Source organism: Austrofundulus limnaeus, unplaced genomic scaffold, assembly GCF_001266775.1.
Source record: "Austrofundulus limnaeus strain Quisiro unplaced genomic scaffold, Austrofundulus_limnaeus-1.0 Scaffold20, whole genome shotgun sequence".
NCBI classification, from domain to species: domain Eukaryota; kingdom Metazoa; phylum Chordata; class Actinopteri; order Cyprinodontiformes; family Rivulidae; genus Austrofundulus; species Austrofundulus limnaeus.
The window spans coordinates 3450918-3454580 of record NW_013952422.1 but is presented as its reverse complement, the minus strand read 5'-3'; the positions used below and the strand labels follow the sequence as shown (position 1 = coordinate 3454580).

The following is a 3663-nucleotide window of genomic DNA, read 5'->3' as shown; positions in this document are numbered from 1 at the left end:
AGCTAAATTTGAGAAAAAAAAATTCACAGATTTCATAGGGCCCTACAAATGAACTTTGTCATGTGAAATACTCACAGGTTGTGCTGATGTATGAGCACAAAAAGACCGTTGAGAGCCAGCAGACTGATGGCCCCACCTGTTCAGTGACAGAATGGTTTTATGGTTCTCCCGAACAAAGCTGTGTCCAAAYGATCGCAGCGAAAATTAATTCAACCTACCAACATCATAGGCTGCGGTCAAAAAGCCGAGCATCATGGAGGGGTTGCTCATGTGTGGCAAAATGGAGTCGTGCAGAATCACCAACACTTTTTTATACATGCTGTTTGGCAACTACAACAGAAAGAACATTTTTAACGTATACACATTCAAGACTGTGTAAGTGTTGACAAGAAAGGGAACTGTGGATGGTGCAGTCTGGATATTTACCTTGTACTTCAGAAAACCAAGCCACATTCTCTCAAAGGCACGTTTGTGATCCTGCAGAAAGACGATATTTCACAGCTAATTTAGCCCATGTTTATGTTTCATTCAGACACGTGAAGGTAAGATTTTAAATACGTCACTTACATGAAGCTTAGCAGCTTTCCAGTCCTCGTGTTTGGCTAGAAAAAAAAAACCTTTTTAATATTTTTCCCTTTCAGCAACAATTCTGTGAAGCCTACTCAACTTTAACTTGTGCAAAGGGTCTCACCTTCCTGTTTGACCATAAAGTTGGTCATTTCAGACTCCTGGCTTGGAACGTTAATGTTGGACATGAGTGTGAACACATTGTTCTGATATACAGGCAACACAGCCTACATAAAACAAACACACAATGTAAAATGTAAGCARCAGAAAGAAAAGCATCAGACTAGAGTCAATAAAAACATGTGGCAGATGAGTCGAGTGGTCCTACTCCTTTGTTTTTCTCCATGACGTGGGGCACGTTCACACGGATGGCGCTCATTACGTAGTAACGCACATCCTCCATCTCCAGAAACTCCTGGAACCTGGAGATCAGCAGCGAGTTGTCGGTCTTCTTCGACAGAAGGTTGTGCACCACTGCCTGACAGTGGAATAAATCAGAATCGTCACAAAATGCCCAAGCTACTAAAGCCAATATGTCACTGGGCTGGAAACCAGTTAGTGAACAATATTTAGCTCTCCCAAATGTCTCGACACATTCAGCAGGGGTCCCTTGAATTTTGAGCACGTTCAAAACATTTGAGACAACTTTTCTCTCATAGTTGCAGAAATCATCAATGTCTTAATTTAGTCTCCATGAATCTAGCAAGGATGGAAATTAGGCCTGTCACGATAACAAATTTTGCTGGGCGATTGTCTCACAAATTATTGCGATAAGCGATAATATTGCCTGGTGACCATTTTACAACTAATAATTATAAAAGCGTAATATGTAAGTGTAATAAATCAATAAACTTTAATTTTTAAAGAATGTTTAACAAAATGGACTCTGTCCCTAACAAAAAATGCACTTGAATAAAAACAAAAAACAAAAACAAAGAACAACAAAATGTAAATTAAACACCACACACAACTAAGACAGTAAATAAACAATTTTAAAGAGCAGCATCTCTTTAGAGATGAMGCAAACTACACAGCCTGGTGAGGACCACTGTTTCTTATGGGGACATAAGCCCAGTTCAAATCCCATGTAAAGTGTAGGCTAGGTTTAGGGTCAAATGGTAATAGAAAATACTGGTAAATGAATGAAAGTCAATGCAAAGTCCCCATGAGGATAGAAGAACAAGTGTCTATGTGTGTGTGTGAGGAGGGGACAGTCAGTGAGGAGACAAGCAGAGCGCTGTGGGGGAGGAAATCAGACAGTTCTCAGTTTTCCTCATGAGTTGTGGGGACAGCTACAGTTTTTTTKGGGGTGTTTTGTTAAAACACAGATGGTGCGTTTAAGTTTCCTGTCATTTTTGGGAGCTACAGGTAAAGTCTTGATGAGTTTGTCGTGGGTCTGGGGGAGTTTCAGCCCCCACCTCTTCTCCTCCTCTCTCTCTCTCTCTGTGTCTCCCTGCAGCGAAATTCAGGTTCTAGTGCTCCAACACTGCAGCAGCCGCATTCTGCTTTGAAACGTTTCTTTAGTTTGTTATTGCTACGAGCTCTCACGCTAAAGCCAGAGTTGACTCCTCCCGACACTAAGAAAACAGGAGGGGAGGAGTCAGCTGAGCTCCTGTGTAGCAGAGCACAGAGAGGGAGAGAGACAAAGCAAACAAACAAGCAGGAAAATGAAACTTATCGTCCTCATTTTTTTTACCGACCTCAAAATAACTTATCGTGCAATTAATTGATTTATTGACTATCGCGACAGGCCTAATGGGAATTTAAGAAAAAAAAAACTTACTAAATATGTCTTTGATGAATCAAAGATCACTACCTGCGGTATCCCTGAATGACAGAATGCYAAGGCTGCTAAGCTCTACCTGCGACAGAACACATCCAATGCTAAAGTCCCGAGTGTCCATGTCTGACCACGCAATGACGTTTTCTTTTTAATGGTCCAGACATGCCTTTATATATTTCAAACGTGTAATTCAGTGCTCTCCATCTATTCCACTGGGTGTCTCAGAGGAAAAACAGTTAAGAACAATTGGAGAAAATAAATGTTTTGCAGGCTGTGCACAAAAATAAAATAACATAACATAAAATAAAATAAAATAAAATAAAATAAAATAAGGCTACGATTTCAATAACCTAGCAAACAAAAAGGCTACCTGCACAGCTTGGGTGATCATTTGGTCGCAAACACTAAAAACCCAGACTGCAACAGCCTCAGCCCAGTCAGATACCGTTTAAAAATCAGCTGTCTTTTTAAAAACATTAGGGAAAACTACATATACAGACTTGACTAATCGGTGTTATTGTTAAAATTCTACCTGGATTAGTTCCGTTGGGAAGCTGTGATGTTCACTCCAGTCTTTATCTTCCAAAGGATGCCGTCCTTCTGCTTCAGCAAACTTCATTAAACAGCACAGCGAACTTTCCTATAATCAGACATTATCGTATGATAAACGCTCACACCTTTTAGCCTTATTTTACTCTACCAAGCCCTTTAAAACATGTCTGATTCACTCCTACATACTTATAACGAAGGGGGAAAACTGGACAAAAACAAGCATATAAAATGTCATATTAAAATTACAACTAAGCTCACCTTCACTTCATGCAGTTCGTGGTTGAGATGCTCTTGCAGCATCTCTAGACAACTGTTGTAACGATGTCGCATAAAAATCCGGTACTTCTCCTCAGCACTATAGCCTCCTGAAACAAACAATAATATAAAACAGAGCCGATTTTAGAATGAATGTTTTACAATTTATACATTTTACATAAAACCTTTTTTTTATGTTTTGCCAGTAACAAAGTTTCTTTACAATGGACAGTATCTTTATAATGGAGCCACCTTAGTTTAATACAACTTTGTGCTGTTTAGTTTGTTTGCTCTCCTTTGAATTTAAAGATACAGCCTCAAAATTAGGGGTGCAAGAAAATATCGATACACTGAAACATCGCGATATTTCCTTTCCTGATACTGTACCGATATTCTAAAGCCCTGTATCGATTTTTTTATTAAGGTTTAAAATGTCAACTTTCCTGCCAGCCGCTCATTTTTATGTTGTAGTTCAGCCTCTGACCACTAGTTGGCAGCAGTGAGCC

At 39.5% G+C, this 3663-nt stretch overlaps 1 protein-coding gene across 1 annotated transcript in view; it reads right to left on the bottom strand.

Moving 5' to 3' along the window:
- The window catches only part of noc4l (nucleolar complex associated 4 homolog), a 9510-nt gene that overhangs the window by 3921 nt on the left and 1926 nt on the right, over nucleotides 1-3663 (bottom strand). The window contains exons 3-10 of the mRNA XM_014003920.1: nucleotides 3161-3267; nucleotides 2883-2990; nucleotides 896-1045; nucleotides 692-794; nucleotides 568-602; nucleotides 427-477; nucleotides 219-330; nucleotides 76-136 (exon numbers count right to left, since the gene is read on the bottom strand). Of these exons, the coding sequence (XP_013859374.1) occupies nucleotides 76-136; nucleotides 219-330; nucleotides 427-477; nucleotides 568-602; nucleotides 692-794; nucleotides 896-1045; nucleotides 2883-2990; nucleotides 3161-3267 (727 nt within the window). The remainder of the gene's footprint in view (nucleotides 1-75; nucleotides 137-218; nucleotides 331-426; nucleotides 478-567; nucleotides 603-691; nucleotides 795-895; nucleotides 1046-2882; nucleotides 2991-3160; nucleotides 3268-3663) is intronic.